Source organism: Bos taurus, chromosome 17, assembly GCF_002263795.3.
Source record: "Bos taurus isolate L1 Dominette 01449 registration number 42190680 breed Hereford chromosome 17, ARS-UCD2.0, whole genome shotgun sequence".
Classification (NCBI taxonomy): Eukaryota; Metazoa; Chordata; class Mammalia; order Artiodactyla; family Bovidae; genus Bos; species Bos taurus.
Window position 1 is genome coordinate 28,683,612 of NC_037344.1, and position 23,339 is coordinate 28,706,950.

General features: G+C 38.0%; 2 protein-coding genes across 11 annotated transcripts in view; one reads left to right on the plus strand and one right to left on the minus strand.

Annotated features, from left to right (window-relative positions):
• Positions 1-727: 727 nt before the first annotated feature.
• Positions 728-22,454, minus strand: C17H4orf33 (chromosome 17 C4orf33 homolog). Of its 4 annotated transcripts, XR_009491021.1 has the most exons (8): positions 18,756-18,797; positions 12,582-12,771; positions 7,454-7,514; positions 4,721-4,772; positions 4,270-4,469; positions 2,680-2,769; positions 2,330-2,593; positions 1,670-1,751 (listed from the first exon to the last, which is right to left on the minus strand). XR_009491021.1 is itself a non-coding variant. In XM_059876268.1 (6 exons), the coding sequence occupies exons 2-6, from the start codon at positions 12,760-12,762 to the stop codon at positions 1,646-1,648; spliced, it is 600 nt and encodes a 199-aa protein (XP_059732251.1). In that variant the 5' UTR covers positions 12,763-12,771; positions 22,316-22,454; the 3' UTR covers positions 728-1,645. The 4 variants fall into 4 exon arrangements, 2 of the variants coding, with proteins under 2 accessions (XP_059732251.1, XP_003587179.1); XR_001502175.3 differs by lacking the exon at positions 2,330-2,593 and having other exon boundaries at positions 1,665-1,751; XM_059876268.1 differs by lacking the exons at positions 2,330-2,593; positions 2,680-2,769; positions 18,756-18,797 and adding an exon at positions 22,316-22,454 and having other exon boundaries at positions 728-1,751.
• Positions 22,455-22,589: 135 nt separating this feature from the next.
• SCLT1 (sodium channel and clathrin linker 1) overlaps positions 22,590-23,339 on the plus strand; it is a 238,407-nt gene continuing 237,657 nt past the window's right edge. For all 7 annotated transcript variants that reach the window (XR_009491020.1, XR_009491017.1, XR_009491018.1 and 4 more), the window contains exon 1: positions 22,590-23,094. Coding sequence is in view for 3 of the 7 variants with exons in the window: in XM_010813763.4 (XP_010812065.2) it covers positions 23,061-23,094 (34 nt within the window). In the remaining 4 variants the exon portion in view is untranslated. The remainder of the gene's footprint in view (positions 23,095-23,339) is intronic.

Genomic DNA, 23,339 nt, shown 5'->3' on the forward strand with positions numbered 1-23,339 from the left:
CCTTCTGGTTTTTTTAATGGGAATGCACTGAACCTATTGATCAACTTGTGGGAACAAATTAGGCAGCTAATTTTTTTCTTTATAAAGAAGTCCGTAGGTAGCAGTTCTGATATGTTATCTTATTGTGCTATTTGCAACCCAGGCTTCTTTTGTCTTGCTACTGACCTATCTGTAGGTTGTCTCCTAATTAAAACAAGGAGCTAGGGTGTGACCTCATGTATCAATTCTGCAATTCAGGAAAAAGGAAGAGAGAAGGCAAAGGACAAAGGATATATGGCAGCTGAGTCTTTCATCTGTAAGGCAGCTTTTCTTGAAGCCCCTTCTAACACTGTATACTTAGTCTCATTGAACTGTTTCATAATGTCCTTTCTATCTGCAAAGGAATCTGGGAAACTGTAGTTTTTAAGATGATCCTCTAAAAATTGAAGCTATATAAACTGAAATAAAAAATAAAAATTGAAGCTATATAAAAGAGTTAGCAAAGGAGAAGTAAAAGTATATTGTTGTGTAGACAAACAGATGTCTGTACAAGCAATAAACTGTCCTCTGTAAGACTGCTAATCTCATGTTAAGAAAAATGGTGAAGGACCAAGCAATGGTGAACTTGGTGGAGAAGTTCACAGATAATCTACTAGATGGCTTTAAGCAATGAATTATAACAAAATTTGAAAATTATGGTCCAGAGGTGTTTGATGTTTACAAAATAAAATGAAGACATTTTGACATCTTGTTTAACAGCATGAAGAAAATGTCATTTATTTGCAAATAAAAGCACAATCTGTTGCCGGAATTCAAGACAACTTCATTCTATTTTCTTCTACAGAAGAAAAGTAATCATAAGACAGGAAAAAAACACTGATTAAATAGCACATGTATTTCAATAATGCCTTAACAGATGTGTACCTCCTGTTTAAACAAAATATACCATTGTTTTCTATTCAAGTATGAATAGAAGAGTCTGAGTCAGGAATTATTATATAAACATCTTTCAAAAGGAAGTGCCAATTTTAAAACATTTATTTATTTATTTATTTTGAGCTGCGCTGGGGCTTCAGTACTGACACAGGTGCTTCTCATTGTGCTGGCTTCTCTGGTTGTGGAGCACAGGTTCTAGAGGGCACAGGCTTCAGTAATTGTGGTGCACAGGCTTAACTGCCCCACAGCGTGTGGAATCTTCCCCAATCAGGGACTGGACCCACGACCCCTGCGTTGGCAGGCAAATTCTTAACCATTATACCACCAGGGAAGTCCGAGAATTTATATTACAATGGAGTTCAAAAATGTGCAAATAAGATGTTCAGTTACAAGCTGGCTGAGATTTAGGGAAGTGGGAAGAGAAATAATGATTTTGGCTGACAGAGTCAGGGATATTTGGGGGTGATGGTGACACAAGGCAGATGGTAGAACCTTGACATGATGGCTCCTGGACAAAGTGACTGAGAAACATTTTCACTTTACAGTTAAAATCATATCTGAACTTTCTACTTTCCTGTTAATTCATACACAATTTACCCCAGAAATACTCTATTTTCACTGACCTCCATAAAATATTTATTGTTGAAATGTGTTCATGATATCTTGAAAGAGATTATTATTATTAAAGGGTATAGAGAAGAAATGATTGATACAGTCATCTACTATACTCCTACACATCAGGTTTCTCTATTAGCCACAGGTCTGATTCTGGTTGGTTCCACTTTTCTCCAAGCAGTGTGTTAAAACTGAAAGGCTTGAAGTAATCCAGACGATGGCTACATGCAAAGAAAAAGATAGTCAGAATTGAAATGAATTATATACTTGTGAAAAATTTGTCCTGAGAAGCTATTTATTTTGTCATATCTATTATAGGACAACATTCTGTTTTAAGAACCTCAAAGGTAAGATGTATTCACACGTATAGTTTCCTTACTCTAGCCATCAAACATTCAGCTCTGAAAATATTCACCTGTATCTCAAAGCACTCTCCTTTCAATTCTGCAAATAGCTCCCTCACAGATGAAGGGAGAAATAAAAATCAACTGTCAAAACCTGACTCATTTCATCTAGTCTTAAACAAATCATGTTATATTCTCACAGATATTTTCATATTCAAACTCTGATAGGATTTATATCAGTTATACAAACAATTGTTTTTAAAAAGTTTCAGCTCAACAGATTAAAGGATAGACTCCTTTGCCAAAGCAAGGCAGATTTATGTAAAAGAGAGTTAAATCTAATTCTTTCTCTTTCTAGGAAAATCATTTAACTACTAGGATTTACTATCATTTAACTATTAGCTTTTTACTGTGGCCTAATAAGGAGAGAATTGGAGAAGGAAATGGCAACCCACTCCAGCGTTCTTGCCTGGAGAATCCTAGGGACGGCGGAGCCTGGTGGGCTGCTGTCTACGGGGTTGCACAGAGTCGGACACGACTGAAGCGACTTAGCAATGAGAGAGGGGCTTCCCAGGTGGCGCTGGTGGTAAAGAATCCACCTGCCAATGCAGGAGATGTAAGAGATGGGGTTCGATCCCTGGATCAGGAAAATCCCTTGGAGGAGGGCACAGCAACCCACTCCAGTATTCTTGCCTGGAGAATCCCACGGATAGAGGAACCTGGTGGGTTACAGTCCACAGGGTCACAGAGAGTTGGACATGACTGAAGTGACTGAGCATGCAAAGAAGAGACAGGTTTAGCTCACATGCTGCAGTGGAACTCAGCTCTGAAGGAAATCCCTCTGCGCTAGCCGACAGCATAATCACACTTTTACCCAGAGTAAGCATCCAATAACCTATAAAGAAGAAGCCCAAATACAGAAGTGCATTAGCGTGTGAGAAGCCAGAGAAACAAGCCATCTTGATAAGAAAGCCCTGAGTGAGTGGCATCTAGATTCCTGTCCCACTCTGCCCACCTGACCAAATTGAACCAGTTTTAGTCACAACTGTCAATCCAGATTAAGCAGCTAAGGAAACATCGAAGGATAAGAGAAAGGAAGGGAGAAAGAGGCTGGTTAGAAAGGGTCAGGACCTGGGAGAAAAGCAAGGGGGAAAGCGGAAAATATGTCAGGCAGAATAAAGGAACAGGTGTGAAGAGATAAAAATCCAAGTAGAGCAGAGTAAGAGCATGACAGGAAGGGCAAGGGAGACAGTGCAGCACTTGCCAAGGGTAAAAAGGTAGGGAAATCAGTCTACCATGGTGCAAAGCCCACTAGGCTGTCTCTATTAGGCTTTTCTAAACATGCAGACTCACTAGGCTACCTTGGCCACTTGAGTACACTCAATAGAGCGGGACTCTCAAGGGCCACTTGAGTACTCTCAGGTTGCCCCAGGACAGTGTCTGGTTTTCCTTCCTCTAAGCGGGTAGTGTTTGCAGCAGTCCATGAAGCATTCAAAGCTGAAACTCCAGTACTTTGGCCACCTCATGCGAAGAGTTGATTCATTGGAAAAGACCCTGATGCTGGGAGGGATTGGGGGCAGGAGGAGAAGGGGACGACAGAGGATGAGATGGCTGGATGGCATCACTGACTCGATGGACGTGAGTCTCAGTGAACTCCAGGAGTTGGTGATGGACAGGGAAGCCTGGCGTGCTGCGATTCATGGGGTCGCAAAGAGTCGGACACGACTGAGCGACTGATCTGATCTGATCCGATCTGATGAAGCATTCATAAGACTGGCTGGGGGCTACATTCTCCTTAAGTGACGGCTTCAGGTGCAAAGAGATCAGACTTAAATGGAAATTTTGCAGGTGACTCCTTGGCGTGTATGCCTGCTGCCCCACGGGAGACAGTATTTCTTGTCGTAACTCTCTAGGAGTAGCTTCCAGGGTCCCCTCAGGGTACACTACTGTTAAAGTGAAATCCCTAAGCCCTGCTGTCCCCATCTATACTGCCTAGAAATACAGCTGACGTTTTTATCTTCGTGAGGTGACCAGGAGAAGAGAACTAGAGAGTTAACTTAAGGTCAGATTCTTCAGCAGCAGCAGAAAAGATTTATTAACCCACTGCTCACACCAGGAAATATAGATGCCTCTGGTCATTTACCTCTGAAAGGGATCATCAATAAGTTTGCAACTATACTTCAATACTAATTGCTATAGTACTCACTAAGAAGATTCTTCTCACACTACTGTGGAAATCTAAGTGCTCTACTGACAGCAATGGAGAGACACGTATAAGACTATGCTTTTATGTGTCTTCTTTGACCAAAAAATGTTACTGCTACCCTATCACAAATTAATTAAAAAAAAAAAAACTCTTACAATTGGGACATATTTTCATTTATTTTCTACTTACAAATCAGGTTTTTGTCCTTGCTGCAGCTCATGTTGAGGTACAGGGTAAAGAGCTTCATAGCTTCTTTCATCTTTTGATCCATGAATTGCAAATGAATTGAATTTTGTCACATTTGGTGGAAAATAACTCCAAGGAATAGAAGCACTGCCTTCCCATTTTGTTTCTCCTCTGGACACTCTGAATGACAGATCAAGTCCTTGCTACAGAAACAACATGTGAAACACAAAAAGGTATATTCATATTTATACTTTAAACTGGAGAAGAAAATGGCAACCCACTTCAGTTTTCTTGCCTGGGAAATCCCATAGACAAAGAAGCCTGGTGGGTTGTAGTTCGTGGGGGTCACGTGAACAACCCATGAACATGAGTCGGATATGACTGAGCAACTGAACAACAGTAACAATATACCCTGTACACTTACGGATTTTGTCTCATATTTTCATTTACTTACTTTCCACACATTTCTTCTTCCAGAGAGTAAAAGCACCAAATGCTGTCCATGGCTGTAAAAATTAAAATTCTTCATGAGTGTTTGAAATGATCATTATTTTCTTCACTATCTTTCACATCTCCACGTGTGTGTGCACATGCTAAGTTGCTTCCGTCACGTCCGACTCTATGTGACCCCATGGACTGTAGCCTGCCAGGCTCCTCTGTCTGTGGGATTCTCCAGGCAAGAATACTGGAGTTGGTTGCCATGACCTCCTCCATGTGCATGCTTGTGACTAAGTTTCCAAATAATTAAAGGACACAATATGCATACTAGATAATTACAGGGAAAGCCAGCATGTTCAGTTACTTAGAAATGACTTATTTTCCAGGCTGCTGCTGCTGCTAAGTCACTTCAGTCATGTCCGACTCTGTGCGACCCCATAGACGGCAGCCCACCAGGCTCCCCCATCCCTGGGGTTCTCCAGGGAAGAACACTGGAGTGGGTTGCCATTTCCTTCTCCAATGCATGAAAGTGAAAAGTGAAATGTAAGTTGCTCAGTCGTGTCCGACTCTTTGCGACCCCATGGACTGCAACCTACCAGGCTCCTCTGTCCATGGGATTTTCCAGGCAAGAGTACTGGAGTGGGGTGCCATTGCCTTCTCCGTATTTCCCAGGCAAGTGCCATCAAATGCATAAAGTTACACACGTTCAGATTCTTCCTTATATTATTTAAATAAGAAATATGAAATATTTCAATTGGTTAGACAATACACAGTATGAAAAATGGGTGGGATATTTGGAGTTCATTAGAAAACTTATTTTGAAAATTAAAGTATCCTAAGGGAAGCTGGCACCAGTTTCCAGGTCAAAATCCCACAACTTTTTAAAACGTTATTTCTATAAGAAAACTGTCTTGAAGCTCATTAAGGAGATAGGAAATAAAAATATAGGTTGTCTAAAACTACCTAACAGGCTGAAGACTTTAATTTGTAACTATTTCCTAGTACAATTGCCCTCATCCCATCTGCCTGTTGTGTTTTCCTGCTTTCTACCATTAGTTCTGACACTGATGTCCATTTTAAAAAAGAAGCACAACATATCCCCACAAGAAAATTCTAATAGGAGAACATAATTGGGATTATCCCTGTCAGTAAGAATCAAAGGATTTCAAATAGCTACATGAAGCAAATTTACTATCTTTGTAAAAGACTGTATCTAAACATTTGGCACAGATGGTCTATTAAGAGTTTTCCGGAAGGATTTCCTTCAAGAAATGAGTCTAAGACAAACAAGTATTCTTTTCCATTTAAAAGTTCTCTGCTTATTTTTATTGTTATTATGCAACCATACGAATATCTTAAGAGCAATAAAAGGTCTTACAAATTCAAACATATTCAAATTGCTTTCCTAGAGGTTAACTGTCATAGGAGTTGCTTGCCTGAAGCAAAACCAAGATTGTTGATTATTAACTGTCCTAATGTATCTAAAACTGACTTTTAGAATTAATTTTATACACAATGGTTATTGAATAATTTTCTAACAAAAGATAATCTATTCAATGTATTTTGTGCTAAGTCATCATTTATGAAAATAAACTGATACTATCTGACAAATTTAAGCTAACGATGTAGCTTAAGAATTCTAGCAGATCCAAGTTCTTGACTAACCTTCCATATAAGTTATAACCTATTTGCCTTAGCTTTCTGATGCATATGGGGAAATTTTCTTACTTCACATTATAGTTTATGATAATTAATCATATTTCTCAAAAAGTTTTTGACATGTTATTTGAAGGGTAACAAAGATATATAGTAACTTCTGAAAAACTATAACTGTAAACAGCTACATTAGCAAGAAATCTAAGTAAATTAGTAAGAAATCAAAGTAAAAGAAAATTGTATCCAAAATCTCATTTAAATCAATTGTTTGGGACTCTGCTTAGTCTACAAAAGGACAAAGACTGCAAGATAACCCTTGCTGAGGAGTACTGAAATGTCTTTAAAAATAGTAATGGTGTATAAATAAATATTTCATTTCTAAATATTAACTTTTCTTACAATTTAGATAACAGGTAGGCATAAATTTACTTTTTGACATCTAGAGCAAAGAAAACTGCCAAACAGGTAGACAGTTCCCAAGGACCAGTTAAATTTGTAGAGAGAGAGTCCATGGTTAATATTTTTCTTGAGTCTAGGAAAAGCCACGTGTGATTTAGTTTTAATCTGTGGCACACAAAGTGACATAGTATATACTCAGTAAATGAATGATGAATAAAGGAGGAATACATGAACACATAGTTATGTAATATATAAGATTAAAATTTACCTACTTATTAAAAGAATCTCCTAAAAGTCATTTTCATAAAGTAATCATCATTTTCATAATCATTTTCATAAAGTAGTTCAATTCATTACATCTATATGCCTCTTTCTTTCCAAATAGTTAATATATAATAATGCAAATTTACAGTGTAAATAATGAGTTTTATAAGAATTTTTCATTTTGCAAAACAACCTTCTAATTTATTAGGAAACAACTACATTAGTGAATTAAAAATAGTATCAATGTAATATTTTCTAAAACATTCTACATTACACATCTACTTGAAAACAAAGAATTATATATAATTCAGATAAATTCAGACTAGCATTCCCATAGGATTAGTGAGCTTTTATTAATCTATATGATAATTAGAAAATAATGTGTTCAAAATATATAGTAATGAGTTAGAAAAAGTATTTTTATACTTACGGACAAAGTTCAACTTCTAAATACTGTTCAGTTACGTCATTCAAGAAAAATGCTTCCACAACTTTTGAAAACAGAGATAGGACATACAGAGAAATTTAATTTTGCTTCAACAATAAATAATCTATTTATATCTTTAGAATATAAATGAATTAATACATTATCTTTAATTAAAGCTATATCAGCACGAGGAAAAGAGGAAAATACAAACTAGACACTGCCTGTAAGAAAAAATACATAAAAAATAAATCATCTTTTTTCTCCATATCAGTCAGTCAGTTCAGTTGCTCAGTCGTGTCCAACTCTTTGCAGCCCCATGGAATGCAGCACATCACTCTTCTCTGTCCATCACCAACTCCTGGAGTTTACTCAAACTCATGTCCATTGAGTTGGTGATGCAATCCAACCACCTCATACTCTGTCGTCCCCTTCTCCTTCCACCTTCAATCTTTCCCAGCATCAGGGTCTTTTCAAATGAGTCAGTTCTTTGCATTAGGTGGCCAAAGTACTGGAGTTTCAGCTTCAGCATCAGTCCTTCCAATGAATATTCAGGACTGATCTCCTTTAGGATGGACTGGTTGGATCTCCTTGCAGTCCAAGGGACTCTCAAGAGTCTTCTCCAACACCACAGTTCAAAAGCATCAATTCTTCGGCGCTCAACTTTCTTTATAGTTCAACTCTCACATCCATACATGATTACTGGAAAAACCATATTAGATAGCCATTAAATAAAAATATTAATAAAGCCTAGTGCTGGTGAGGTTGAAAAGAAAAGAGCATTATCACACAGACTCTGAACTAGTTATCTTTTTCAAGGAATTTATCCTAAGGAAATAATCACACAACTGAGAAAAGAAGTAACATGCTATTTATCAAAGTATTACTCAAAAGAAATGGTCTAAATGGTTACCTCATGTTATATATAAATAAACCTATTTTATAGGAGAGGCTTCCCTGGTGGCTCAGATGATAAAGAATCTGCCTGCAAAGTGGGAGACCTGGGTTCAATCCCTGGGTTGGGAAGATCCCCTGGAGAAGGGAATGGCAACCATCTCCAGTATTCTTGCCTAGAGAATCCCCATGGACAGAGGAGCCTGGCCGGCTGCAGTCCATGGGGGTCGCAAAGAGTCGGACATGACTGACCAACTAAGTACACATTATATAGGAGAGCTGTTAAAAAAAATAATGAAATCTGTGTACTCCACGTAATAGAATATAATTTAGTCATTAAAATAAAATATACAGTTAAGTATTTTTGATGTAGGAAAGATACAAGGAATGATACTTGACAAGTAAGCTGCAGAGCAATAAGCTAGTGTACATGAAACAAAAATATGCGCATATGCCTGTGCTTAGAGGCCTGCAAAATGTGCACAAAAATGTTACGGCTGTTTATCTCTGACAAGTGGAATACAGGGGGGTGATTTTTCTTTACAGTTTCCTGGAATTTTCTGAGAATGCTTATTTTAAAAATTAGAGAATTTTGAAAGTGATATATGCTTATTATCAAAACAATATAAACATATATGTAAGTAAAAAGTCAAAGTCTTTTTCTTCCCACTTTGCTCTAAAACCTGTCAGACTTCTGCCTTTCCACAATCTATTTTACTTGCATAGATTAAAAAACTGTATCTATAGAATCATTTTCTGCTTATAATTTGCTTTCTTCACATATACACACACATGCAAGTTTACAGCATATAGATAACTAATTCTTTTTAATTGCTGCATAGTATTCTTCTATAGAATGTTAGATATATTAAAGGCAAGTAGCTCAGTTGTGTCCGACTCTTTGCGACCCCATGGACTGTAGCCCACCAGGCTCCTCCATCCATGGGATTCTCCAGGCAAAAGTACTGGAGTGGGTTGCCATTTCCTTCTCCAAGGGGATGTTCCCAACCCAGGGATTGAACCCGGGTCTCTCACATTGTAGGCAGATGCTTTACCGTCTGAGCCACCAAAACCTCACTGTTTACCATTAAAAATTATGACTCTCCTTGAATGGAATGATCAACACTTAAATCACTATGCTAAATGGTAAAGGCGAACATTCCTCTCTGAAATGAAAATCTTTTACAAAGCAATACCAAAAGCATAAGACAACTTCCAGATACCACCAAAGACTGAAAGAATAATTCACCACCGGATTAAACTACACATGCTGAAGATACAAACACTAGTTGAAGTACAGTCTTAAATATACATGCAAAAACCTAACTAATTTGCATACAGTGTTGAAAAAGGGCTTTCTACATTCAGTTATGTCTGGTAAGTAAGCCTTGTTTTAAGACATGGGTTTTGTAAATATGGTTATTATTGAGGTCTCCATCTCTTTGGGAAATAAAGGATCGACATATTTTTTAGAAAGAATATGTAAATCACAATAATAGAACTCTAATATTATTCAGTTATAACTATGGCTTCCTTGAACCTTTGAAACAATTTTTCCTGAAAAAATTACTCTGAAACAAACTGAACTACTTGTTTTCAACATATATTAATCTTTATCCTGAATTAAATCCTTCCATTGTAACTGTACTTCTAAGACAGACATTTCAGGAATGGTATGAAACAAATCCTATTAGAAATAAAGATGATATTCAATGAATAATAAGCCATTATCACTAAGATCTGATTAATTTTTCATGCCTTTTTTATCCTGACACTTTTCACTGGGAATTCAGTAGTTAATTCTAGAGCATACAGATGTTCATAAAGACTGAACTTGTTTGTTGATCTTGGTTAGCTACTCCATAAATTCCTACAGACTTTAAACATCATCAAATATTCTGCTGCGAGACATTGAGAGGTATCGTCCAGCAGGCTGATATCTTCCGGATTCAGATTCAAGAGGGTTATCAGTGAACGTTTCTGCATTAAAATCCAAAGGTTCTGCATTCAGGTCCCTTTCAGTCCTGTTATTAGCCCTGGTATATTTAGATGTTGATCGATTGGTACTCATTTCTGAGAAGTTTGATTCTTTCGGGTCAATATGAACATTTCTGTTTCTAGTGGAATCTTCTCTACTGTGTCCATAACGCTCTTTCCATTCTCTTCTTCTATTTTCACCTTCTTCTTGCCGTTGCCTTTTTCTCTTCTCTCGTCTCTTTTCCTTCATCAACTAAGTCTGATGTCATATCATTATCTCCCATGAACCGCTGGAAACCATGTAGATTCAAACAACGAGTTCCCAAGCTAAAATACGTAGCAATGCAGAGAATTACCACCAACATAGGATAAAATATATAGAACCCATCTGCAATAAAGGATAAAACTTTCATGGAACCCATAATAGATGTGTAAGCAGTTGGCTGTGTATTTTGGTGAGAGATGGATGAATCCATGTGGGTCAAACCCAAGAAATTAAGACATAAAGGAGGAGTCAAAGGGCAAAATAACATGCCACTGAAAAGAAGGCTATAAGCATCAGTCTGGTGATGTGAAGCCAGGTAGTAATAGTTAAATACACAAATCCTGAACACAGTAGAATAAACACAGATACTGAGGAAGAAGATGGAAAGAGCAAGCAATCTTGATATAAATATAATGTATGTTTTTCAGCTAGCTGTAGGAAGACTGCAAAGAGGGATAAGACAGGTCTAGTGCTAAAGAATGTACACTCTGACCACACAACTATCACAGAGAATATGGACAACACCACAGCAAGTATCTGATATAACCAGGGTTGCAAAAGACATTCCCAGTACCTCTCTACTGTAGGATTATAAAAATATTGAATAAATTTATTAATAAATATATTAACATAATAAATATATTAGCACAATCCTTTATTGATAGACATTTAGGTTGTTTCTAGTTTTCCATGTGTTACTTTTATAATAATAAAATATCTAAGATATGGTCCCATTAACAATTCAGTGAGTCTTATTATTCTTTTTAAAGTCTTTTACCTATGGCAAGGATAATAGGATGAAGAAGAGATACTGAATTAGAGAAACACTTAGGAGGTGAAACTGCTAAGACTTAATCCAAATATAGAGACAGAGATGGATATCTTGAAAAGGTATCACATTTCTATATTTGGTGATTTGATATATTATGGTGCCATTAACTTAGATTGGGCTATTAGGGAAAGAAGTAGGTTTATAAGAGAAGTGGACTAGTTGAGTTTAGGATTTGTTGCGTTTAGTGTCTATGGTACCTCCAGTATATAACTCACATTAGTGTGAGTGACTAACATGATCAGGAAGTTTGTATATACAAGTTCTGTATCAATAAAAAACAATGTATGTTTAAGATGTGATAAATTAACACCAACAAAGTGCACACTATACAAGTGGTATAGAGAAAGTAGATGTTAGTGTGGACTAGAAGAGTCACCAAAGGTTTCTTTGAAGAAATGGAACCTGAATGATATGTATCAAAGGAGGGGGCTAGAATGAGAAAAGGTACATGAGTGAGAATATGACCGAAAGGTCAGACTATCAGCCTTTAGGAAGTTAAGAGCTTTTGGTTTAATATGATAGCTCGATTCATGAGTACCGTAAAAGCTTAGGGGAAGGATTTGAACCTTATCTTAGGGATAGTAAAGATCTGTTATCTGGGAAATGGCATCTAAAGATTATTTCAGAAAGATAAGTTTGGTAGCTTAATTAGGATTCTTCAGAAGGTGATCATACAGCAAACCTGAAACTGCAATTCCACGGCAGGTCTCTTAGCCTTGCTTTGATGTGTGAGATTATTTGCCAGTATAAAATAAAAACTATACTTCATGCTGAAGTTGATGTAGTTTTTATAATAAGTAAAACACCCCAAAGCTTCCATAAAGAAGGTTTATAAGGTTAAAGTCGCCATTTGAAGATACTTAAAAACAAAACAGGAATACTGAACTCTTCTCAGAATAGGTAACAGACGTAAAGGAAGGAAATATAGCAGCAATTTAAAAATCTGGATTTGTAATTGCCATTTTTCACTGTTCTAGTTATATAGCCGAAGTCCACAGGTAATGGTGAAAAAGTCAGAATGAGAGATTGGTAGGAAATATCAGAAAACTGCACATGTCAGGGGCTCAGAAGCACTCACTTCCTTAGAGCAAGATAAAATAATAGTTCTATGAGAGGTTATTATAAAAAGATTTATGTTTGCAATAAAATACAGCACTTCTACTTACCTTCATAATCCCACAATTGATTGAAAGGTTTTCCTGGTTCTCCTAGTGGGGCTGGAGGATCATTGAAAAATGGAGCACTGACTTCCATCATCACTCCTCTGTCACCTGGATTCAGCCTGACAAACACTGGCTCATGCTTCACTGGAAAACCATCCCAAGTGTGTTCAATTTTAAAATCCATCTAAAGACTCTAAGGGGGGAAAAAAAAGAAGAAATGCTAACAATTTACAAATGTTTCCTTTAGAAAGAAATGAAAATTTCCAAGCCAAGTAGCAAGCAGGAAGGCAGCAGAGTGACAAGAACACGGTTCTGAGAGTCAAAAGGCCATTCATGTTGTAGTAAATCATGGATATGGAATTCTATTATAATAGGTGATTGGATGTAAAATTGTTAAAACTAGATCTGCCTCAAGTTACCTTGTAAAAAGTGTATCAGAATAATTTTTAAGAACTGTAATTAAGCCATTGCAAACTGTTCATTTACTTAAAACAATAAGCACTGTAAGTTTATATGCCATTCTTTGTCTTACTGTAATGTGTGCAGATGAATCACTGGATTGCCTGAGAATTAAGATCTTTACAGTAAAATTCAATTTGATTTTTTGAAATCTGTATAAGTGAACACAAGCATTGCAGTTAACACTGTTCTTTTGGCTAAAATTCTTTTCCTTTTTGGAGTGAAAATGGAGGGAGGGGCTTCAAGCATTTCAAGATTGGCAAAGTTTAACACTGTCGTCCCTAGTCTCAGAATAAGGTTTTTCTTAGCCTTTTCAATCTTTGATATTTCAAGTGTTAAATGACCACATGGTTAGTTAATCCCTTCTCTCCAACTGAATATGGTAACAAAATCTGCAATCATTAAACTTTCAAATAGACAAAGTACATCTGACACAAGCAGTATTTTCATTTTAAATTGTTACTCTAAGCATTAAACAGAAGGGCACAATGTTAAATTAATAAAATTATGCTCTGTGGAACACTATGGATCAAGCACTTTATAAAAGTTTAATTTCACAAAAATTTGTAGATAAACTATTATTATATATTACAAATGAAGAAACAGACATTGTTATTGCTATTGCTAAGCCACTTCAGTCGTGTCCGACTCTGTGTGACCCCATAGACGGCAGCACACCAGGCTTCCCCATCCCTGGGATTCTCCAGGCAAGAACACTGGAGTGGGTTGCCATTTCCTTCTCCAATGCATGAAAGTGAAAAGAGAAAGTGAAGTCACTCAGTCATGTTCGACCCTCAGCGACCCCATGGACTGCAGCCTTCCAGGCTCCTCCATCCATGGGATTTTCCAGGCAAGAGTACTGGAGTGGGGTGCCATTGCCTTCTCTGAGACATGTCCGAGATCAAATAGCTAGTAAATCAAGAAACTGAACCAATGTCAGCCATGCTTTCCCAGATGAAGACATTTCAGAAATCTGCAAATAGACGGAAACCTTATTTAGGAGTGACAGAGTCCCCCAAATCATACTAGGTCCTTATGTCTTGCCCAAAAGATAATCTTGATTAGTAAATGAGGATATTTCTAGACTTATCTGAAGTCTTCGAATGCATTTCCTTGCTTCATGTTGTTTTTACTGCAAGTAATAATGTTCTACATTTTGAATAAATTTGCTTCAAGACATTTTTTTCAGGTTTACTGAGGTATAATTGACGAAAAAAAATGTATATATTTAAGCTATACAATCTGATGGCTTCATAAAAACTATACTTGAATAAATTTATTCCAACAAATATATATTAAGTACCTACTATGTGCCCAGCATTGGGAGATCCAGATATATAAGCAGTGTGTCAGATAACGAATCCAAGAGCTTCAAAAACCTTTTTGTAAAGTGTGTAGTTTTCTCAATTTTCACTATAAGCTAACAAATTTTAATAACTTCTAAAATTAAAAAAGTTACGGTATTGTGAGCCATTTGCAGCTAATAGCACTTTAGAAGAGGATATGTTGAGCAATTTATATTCATTATTGAAATAAGCTCAGTAAGTGATAAGACTGTATAAACCGACTCTAATATATGTGGAATTCAGTCCTGATTTGCATGGGATAATATACCCCAATAATAAATTTATTTTCTTCATATTTCTGTTGAAATATGAAGGCACATTCTTTAAAAATAAATATATTACCCTCTACTCCCAATTTTGGTACCAGTACCTTCTTGCAGCATAGAGGAAAAAATAAGAATAAATCAAGATGTTAGAAATGCTCATTAAATCTGATTCTGGCACTAACATGCTATACTCCTGACTTAGGGCTTGACAATTTTTGACAATCCTGGCAAAACATAGCTCAGTGACTAGGAAGTTTTGGTAGATTCACTCATTCTCCATACAATTACCACACACACACACACACACACACACACACACACAAAACGTTGCATACATTAAAGGGATGCCTATCCTAATCAGTGGGTTTCCACCAGGGAATTTTCAACTCCCAGCTCTTGTAGGCCATCATCTCTATCTATAAATGGAACTAAACCATATGCAGTGATGTGCTCCTAAAAACAGCCTATCACTTGCAAGCACATATGCTGGTTTGTGGTAAGACTGTGGCTTCAAATTACTACAAAATGTCATCTTAGCTGGAAGATAAATAAATGATAAAAGCAGAGCTACTCTCATTGACAGTATAAGGTAGTGATAATCTAAATCTTTCCACTGGTTCCTTCTTCCTTTTCTTCTAAGGTTTCTTTGAATATTATTTGTAAATTACTGCAAGAAACATCAGCTAGACTTCCACTAGCAGGGAAGAGTGCCATAGTTGATATGACCAAGGGTAGCACCAATGGAAACAGAAACAGACTTTATTACCTTGGGTTGCAAAATCAATGCAGATGGTGACTGCAGTCATGAAATTAAAAGAGGCTTGCTCCTTGGAAGAAAAGCTATGACAAACTTAAACAGCATATTGAAAAGCAGAGATTACTCTGCTGACAAAGGTCCATCTAGTCAAAGCTTTGGTTTTTCCAGTAGTCACACATCGATGTGAGAGTTGGACTATAAAGAAAGCTGAGGCGCTGAAGAACTGATGCTTTTGAGCTGTGGTGTTAGAGAAGACTCTTGAGAGTCCCTTGGACTGCAAGGATATCAAATCAGTCCATCTGAAAGGAAATCCGTCCTGAATGTTCATTGGAAGGACTGATGCTGAAGCTAAAACTCCAATACTTTGGCCACCTGATGCAAAGAACTGACTCATTAGAAAAGACCCTGATGCTGGGCAAGATTGAAGGCAGAAGAAGGGGACAACAGAGGATGACATGGTTGGATGGCATCACCGACTCGATGGACATGAGTTTGAGCAAGCTCTGGGAGTTGGTGATGGACAGGGAAGCCTGGCATGCTGCACAGTCCATGAGGTTGCAAAGAGTTGGACAGGACTGAGTAACTGAACTCAGAATACAATTTTGACTTAAATTGCATAAAATGATGTTAGTTTCGTATCAAAACAACAAACTTGTTAATCTGCTTAAAGAATATATCAACCTAAGTGTACATAAAACAACAAAATCAACTAAAAAGTATAGTCCTGCCCACTAGTTTATAATCTAAAGAAAATACTGGACCTAGACAGAGACAATTGAGTTTCTTTTCAACTCCCTAGGGACACTTAGGTTTGTGGTGGCTTAACCCCCACAACCTCTCTATTTTCTTTGTTTGCATATGTGCTCATATGAGTAGAAACGATTCATTTATCAGTGTCCTTCACGACCTGGGCTACTGGGCATCCGAGAAGCATTCCACTCCCTGTCAATCTCTATTGCCCATACACTGCTCTGTTTTGGTTCACAGCACTTAAAAGTACATGACCAACTTGTTTATTTTCTCCCCATAAGCTAGAATGCCTGTAAATAACAATAACTTACTAATTTATCTGTGGAGTGAATAACTGCTCTAGTCTCTGAATCTAAAACTTCATGATTCTAAGATTTTATGCAGGAGAAATCAACTCTATTGGGGTATCATTATCTTTTTCAACACTATAAATTAATATGATGGCAAATAACTAAGATAATATATCATATCTAGAAACTTCCTTTCAAATTAGCTTATCAAAGGTTTATTAGTTACTCATTTTGTTTCAGGCACCATAGCAGGTATTGGATAAATAGTGTATAGAAGTCTATGGGGAGTTGGCAATGGTTCTCATGTAGCTAATCAATCAGGACTCATCCATTATCAACTGGTTCATATTGCAGTTCGATTTAATAAAACTGGATCCCTACACCAAACTAAATTTTAAATGAATCAAAGATCTAGGGCATTTCCTGGCAGTCCAGTGGTTAGGACTGTGCTTTCACTTCAGGGCCTGGGTTTGATCCCTTCTTAGGGAACTAAGATCCCACAAGACAAGTAGCACAGCAGGAAAAAAAAAAAAAAAACCAAATAATTAAACATAAATCAAATCACATAAAAACAAGAAAAAAATCGGGAGGTTGTTTTTATAATATAATCTTACAGTAGAAAAGAAGCCTTTTAAAATATAACAGAATACATTTTGAAAAAAAAAAAAACTGATACACTGATACATTTGGCTATGTAAGCATTTAAAAAATAAAAGCAAAACTCTATCGTTCTCCACCACAAAGATAAAAACATGCCATTACAGAATCAAAGACAGTCTGGGAGAAATACCTGCAACTCATAGCTGAGATAAATAACTAATTTGTTTAATGTTTAAAGGGCTTCTATAAATTAATAAGGAAAACATCGATCAACAGAAAAATGGTGTAAAAGTATGAATAGCCAGCACACAGAAAATACAAAATGTTCTCATTCACGGTAGAAATGCAAACTAAAACAATAAATTACTATTTTTCACTTATATTGTCAAGAATCAGAAAGTTTGATAAAATGCCATGATAATGAGGACACTGAGAAACAATCAAGATGTTATTCAGGCATAACTGGCACAGACCCAGTGAAGAGCATCCCTCAGTAACAATCAAAGCAAAAAATGCCAATAACCTTTGACTCAACAACTCTAGTTCTAGGAGTTATTACACCTGTACCCATTCAAAATGACATGCTATAAAGTTATTTGTTGTAACATTGTTCAGAATAACAAAATACTGTTAAGCAACTTAAACACCCACAGGTAGAGGACTGGTAAATAAATTATGCTATTTCATACAATGAAATAGCCCACAACAGTTAAAAAAAGTGAGGCAGCCTATATATACCAGCTAAGATATATTAACTTAAAAAAGCAAGGTCCAAAAAGTATGCATTTACTTAATAAAAAGGGAGAGTATTTGCATACAGGAAGCATATATGAGACACCAGTGTATCCGTAATTGCCTTTTTGGAGGGAATTATTTGCCTGAGATAGCTGAAGAAGTTTTACTTTCACTGTATCACTTTTTTTAACCTACTTGAGTTTTACACTAAAACAGACACGCATTACTATTCAAAAATAATTTAAAATACTAAAAAAAAAGTCTAAGGCTGGATCTCTCAAATGTTTTTGTGACTACCTCTTGTCTCCCTCACGTTTTGCACGCTGAACATTTCTAAAAAGTCAGTGAATATTAGGAATATTATTGAAAGAATGCATTCGTTCAAGCAGAACACCACCCTAGTATACAATTTTAATGTTGGCTGTGTAGACTTTCTTAAAATGAATGTTTATTAATATGTAGTTTCTCACATTTTAACTTCTAGTCTTCAAATTAGTCTTATGAAAAAGTCAAAAATAATTCTTTTCATACTTTACTTCCACTACGCGAAGATCTTAAAAAGGAAATGAACGATGAGAATGGAGACAGAACCCCGGAGCATTAAGAGTCTAGAGAGGATTTAAAAAAAAAAAAATTGCACAAAGGATAAAAGAAGGAAATTATGGAAAATGTGTTTTCTCAATAAAACATTTTGTAAGGAAAATTTCCAAACCCTCTATTCACGAAAATTTTTTTCAGTTTTCTACAGTAAGATTTTTTTTTCCCAGTTTGCGTCCTCACCCCACCACCACTTGCCACCTCCTCCACGCATTTAAGAGAGAAACGGAGAAATGAGGAAGTCAGCCCGGAGAGTGGGAGGAAACCGCCGCCAGAACCAGCTGAAAAGTACGTTGCCAGAGAAAAGCCAACAAGACTGGCAGCGGGTGAGAGGAATGACAAGAGGGGAGAAAGCATAACAACAAGAGAACACAGACCCGTGGGCTCTCAGTCCGCCACTGGCTAGCTCCCGGCGGCCTAGGTCACGGGGAGCGCGCTGCGCCCTAGGCTCCGCCCCGCGGCCCGCACGTTCTGGGGGCGGGGCTTAGCGGATAAAGCGCAGACACCTGTGGAAGGACCACGGGTGAACAGCTGGAAGCTTTTAATTGTTCCACAGAAGTTTGAGCGGTTTTCTATAAAGAAAAGGAAGGGAAACTCAGCAGTATTTACAATTGTTGCGCAACTTAAAAACCAACTATCATTTAGATTATAATAGAACATGTGCAGCAATAATTCACTTAAAATAATGAAAGACTGCCTATGTAAGCAAAAAGTGTAAACTATATTACAGTAGCTGTAAATAATATTATCCTAGCTGTAAATTATCCTCTACTACTGGGAGGTCTTAACATGGTGGTTCTAACATTGGGACCCGACTGAGTGAATTCCAATCCAAATTCGGGCACTTTTCAACTGTTATCAGGAAGTTACTCTAAAAAAGTTTAAAAATAGCAACTACCTTACACGGTTTTGTGAGGATTAAATGAGTTAATGTACATGGGGCAGAGTACACTCTCAAAATGTGTGTATGTGTGTGTTAGTAGCCCAGTCGTGTTCAACTCTTTACGACCTCATAGACTGTAGCCCCGGAGAAGGCAATGGCACCCAACTCCAGTACTCTTGCCTGGAAAATCCCATGGACGGAGCAGCCTGGTAGGCTGCAGTCCATGGGGTCGCTAGGAGTCGGACACGACTGAGCGACTTCCCTTTCACTTTTCACTTTCATGCATTGGAGAAGGAAATGGCAACCCACTCCAGTGTTCTTGCCTGGAGAATCCCAGGGACGAGGGAGCCTGGTGGGCTGCTGTCTCTGGAGTCGCAGAGAGTTGGACACGACTGAAGCAACTTGGCAGCAGACTGTAGCCCACAGGCTCCTCTGTCCATGGAATTCTCCAGGCAAGAACATCAGAGTGGGTAGCCATTCCCTTCTCCAGGGGATCTTATGCTTTAAAAAACTTTCTTGGGGGAAAAACAACTTTTGTGTTTGTTTTACCAGATGATTATTTTTGTTTTATAAAAATCACTTTTTGTGGGAGAGGGAAATTAGTGCTGTTTAATAGGTGTAGCGTTTCAGTCATGCAAGATGAAATAGTTCTGGAGATCTACTGTACAAGAATGTGCACATAGTTAATGATACTGTGTTCAACACCTTAAAGATTGAGTAGATGTCATGTTATATGCTTTTTACTACAATAATTATAATAATAAAAAAGACAAGCTTAAAAAGAGAGATTGAATTCCCAGGTAATCTTCTTGGTTGGGAAAATATAATTAAGAGTTTTTTAAAAAATCACTTTTTATGGCATTTAATATCAGACAATGTTAACATTTTGATCCTAGCTTAAATTTCCAACTTTGTATTCTTCATGTTTTTCTCACAGTGCTCAGTGTCAATATATTGCATAAATTAGTATTCATGCAATCTATTGATTTTCAAAGGTTTTCCTTATTGGAGAAATAAATCTAACATAAAAACATGAAAGAGTGACTAGATAATGGTTACAAACATACTAAGGACTTTTCTCTCCCTTTTCTCATTCACTGTACTCAATTACAGTAATAGATATTTTGTATGCACACACGTTCTGTAAGTTAATTCCTTCATAAGATACTTATTGAGTGCTCACTGTGTTCCAGATACTATGATGGAGCCTGAAATCAATATAAAACACTATGATAGACACCGCAGGAAGAAGCATGAAGTAACTACAAAGGGAAGCACCAACCTTGGGCTAAGTGAGTAGAAATCAGAAGGGAAGTTTTAAAAAGGGAAAACACTAGAAGGGATACTTTAAAGATAAGTGAAATCATAGCAATTTTGTTTTTTACAGATTAAAATTATTTTCAAACCCATTAAAATTCAACCAGTAAAAAATCTTGTAACCAAAATACCCCACCACGCCTCAAAACCCCAAAACTAGTCTGTATCGATCTTAACTGTATAGGCCAAAGAATTCAAGTGCAGAGGTAAAAATTGCAGTTTCAGATAATTTATGTAATGTAAAGACTACCTCATCATTTACAACCAGAAAATACTGTCTGCTTTCACCCACACTAATATAAACTTCTAGTGATGTAGAGTTAAGTTTGTAACTACTTGTTTGGTGCCAAGTTAAATCACCCTATGACAGTATACCAGGTTCAAATATAGGGGAAGATATAAGCAAACCCTTGGGGAGTCAGACATTCCTGAAGAAAACGCCATTGGTTGACCTTTGATAAAGAGTTGGAGCTTGTACTCTCAATTTCTTTTTCCAACAAGTTTTTGTTTGAACTTCATGGCCACTAAAAACCAGATCAGGGACCATCTCATTATCTTTATAGTGAGTATGGAGAAAACCTGTAATAGGACTTCAAATACCTAACTGGATACAGCTGGACACGTTTAAAAATTTTCTTCTTCCCTCCTAGCTTAGTCTGTAAAGAATCTGCCTGCAACACAGGAGACCCGTGTTCAATTCCTGGGTGGGGAAGATCTCCTGGAGCAGGAAATGGCAACCAACTCCTGTATTCTTGCCTGGGAAATCCCATGGACAGAGAAGCCTGGCGGGCTACAGACCATGGGGCCGCAAGAGTCGGACACAACTTGGCAACTAAAACTACCACCACTATTAGTTTGGGGCTTCCCAGGTGGCTCAGCGGCAAAGAATCTCCCTGCAATGCAGGAGCCGCAGGTTGGATCCCTGGGTAGGGAACATCCCCTGGAGTAGGGCGTGGCAACCCACCCTAATATTCTTGCCTGCAGAATCCCATGGACAGAGAAACCTGGTGAGTTACAGTCCATAGGGTGGCAAACAGTCTAACAGGACTGAAGCGACTTAGCACATTAGTTTTTGTGTATCAGTACAAGACAACAAAAACTTCTTGAACTGTTCATCGAGCTACATCTATGATACGTCTATTCAGAAACTTTACCTCAATTCATAAAAACACATATTTACTTTAAAAGCACTAAAACTGGGGACTGAATTCAAGTTAACATTTTTATTGCTGGGATTGAAATTTCCTCTAATCTTAACTGTTAAACAGTGATGAGGTTCAAATCTAGACAAAATCATTTTTTTTAATGGGGATTGTAATCCGTCTACAAACGTAAAATTTTACCTAATTTTTCTTGAAAAAATCGTAACTTTTGTCTTCCTTTTTTTGAGGAAGCAAAGTTCTCTCTCAAGAAATAACTGCTGGATTTGCAGAATCTCTGGAGTACTCCTAACTTCATGCCTTATTGCTACACAGATAACTATATAGACAACAGCTGTGTCCTTTCTCCAAAGACCCACGTCACTTTTTTTCTGGAGATTACCAAATTCACACCCAGAAATCCTGCAGCCGCACAGCTCTGGAGGTAGACGCTGAAGACGCCAGCCTGGGTTCCGCTCCCAGACGCAGAAACCTAAGTACTTTCCAACCATCCGCTTTGGTGAGCGGGTTCTCCCAGACCAAAAGTGCTTGGCAACAAAGATACTGGAGCACTTAAAATATGTATTTAATAACCTACCTATGTTTACATTTTTTTCTTTTTGAAGGAATACAAAGGAAAAAAGAAACACTCGGTGACGCCCACCCTCCGAAGACAGGCCCACCAGCGCATCCGCCGCCACACAGGTGGCTCAGCCCGCTGTCATCCAGGTTCCCACAGCCCCGCCCGTCGCTGAACAAACAGCCAATAATGTGAGAGAACGCCAGGGAGCGCGATGACGTAGGCGCTGACGCCCGCGTGATGACGCAGGCGGCGTCACCGTCTCCAAGGAGCGGTCTGGGGCACCGGTTTCAAAGTCGCAGGGCGGGCCGAGTGGACTTCCGCTGCTGGCCCCGGGCTTCTCGGTCGTCCAGGCGTCGCTCCCTGCCCCTCCAAGGATGCCGCCGCCCGGCTGCCTGCTGGCTGTCTTGGCGCTCTCCTGAGTGGCCCGACACGACCCCGAGTGGCCCGTGGGACGTCCAATATATCCAGCCGCGTCCCTGGTCCTACTTGGCTGGGATTCGGGTAAACGTGAACAATTCACTTGGCGGGTCCGCAACAAACCTGAAATTTGGTGTCTCGCGTGAGCGAGGGACTGTGCTGGGACTCGGGAGAAGGAGGCGCGGCTGGGCTGTTGACGCCGCGTGAGTAGGATGCAGATCACACTGCTCGAGTGCTGGACAACCTCCGGAGGTTTGCCTTAGTTTTGCTTTCCCGCATTGCGAGCTTTGTGTCTTTTTGAGAAAAGTAAAGGTAGTGAAAGCTCCAAACAAATTGCATCCAAATGGCCACAGAAATCGACTTTCTGCGAGATCAAAGTAAGCTCCACGTTCCTTTATTGAGAATTCTCATATGTAATGTTTAATGTCGTCATCGTTGACTAATACTATCTGAATGCCTGTTGGGTACGTGGTAATTTGTAAAAACTTAAAAGAAGTTAAGCTGCAGAAAAAGCTTGATGGTATATATGAGGATACGCATGCATTAAGCAGAAGCGTTTGGAAAATACTTAAGCCTACGAGGGACTCTGCTAGATGCACGTTTGTTATGCTCCTCACATGCT